Here is an 820-nt window from a genome sequence, read left to right as displayed (position 1 = left end):
AGACCCTGGTGCTGTTGGCAGAAGGGCTGTGAATTGCTATTACTCTGAGCATCATGCATGTGAATTATTGCATGGGAATATATGTCTTGCCCTTTCCCTGATGGGCTGAATAAGTCGCTTTTTAGAAATAAAGTCATGTCTATTTCGATTGATTCTGAGTCTGTAATCCTGTGTGTGACCTCATGCCACTATATTCCATGATGCATAAACCTAATAAAGGAAACTAAAGGTTTAGTAAAGGAAACCTTTCGGGGGTGATAATTGGGTGAAATGTGAACACAGTGCTCCATGAATTGAAATGTTAATACTTGGTGGATTCTTGCCTAAAATGTTCAGATTTATTCTAAAATGTCACTATTTTCCCTGTCGTTCCATTCTTTGTTTTTTTAAACCAGGCCTCGGACCTGGTTATCCAGCTGTCCTCCTCTCTAAAGAGAAAACCGGATGAGTTCGACTATGGGGCCGTCTTCACTGACCACATGCTGACCATAGAGTGGAGTGAGACTGAGGGCTGGCAGGCTCCAGTCATCAAGCCCTTTGAGAACCTGTCACTCCACCCAGCCTGTTCAGCACTACACTACAGTGTACAGGTACACTGGCCGGGAAGGGTTCAAACTTTACCCTTACTTTTAAGTTGGATTTACTATCCATGCTAACTACTTATGGAAAACATTGAATAAATATGAAGTTGAGCACATATATATATATCACATTGCACCAAATGCATGATGGATGAAACTGTAGAAGAAATTCTTTCAAAACATTGCAAGTTGCTAGTTCTCTGAAGAATTTTAAAAACCCCCAGTGTGATGACAATTCC

General features: G+C 41.0%; 1 protein-coding gene across 1 annotated transcript in view; it reads left to right on the top strand.

Moving 5' to 3' along the window:
- bcat1 (branched chain amino-acid transaminase 1, cytosolic) overlaps nt 1–820 on the top strand; it is a 9,746-nt gene that overhangs the window by 1,767 nt on the left and 7,159 nt on the right. The window contains exon 2 of the mRNA XM_035678154.1: nt 396–590. Coding sequence (XP_035534047.1) covers nt 396–590 — 195 coding nt within the window. The remainder of the gene's footprint in view (nt 1–395; nt 591–820) is intronic.

This window comes from Morone saxatilis, unplaced genomic scaffold (genome assembly GCF_004916995.1).
Source record: "Morone saxatilis isolate NCDOM2014 unplaced genomic scaffold, NCSU_SB_2.0 Contig10, whole genome shotgun sequence".
Lineage (NCBI taxonomy): Eukaryota > Metazoa > Chordata > Actinopteri > Moronidae > Morone > Morone saxatilis.
Note: the sequence above shows the minus strand (reverse complement) of the source record. Positions and strands in the feature narration are given on the sequence as shown.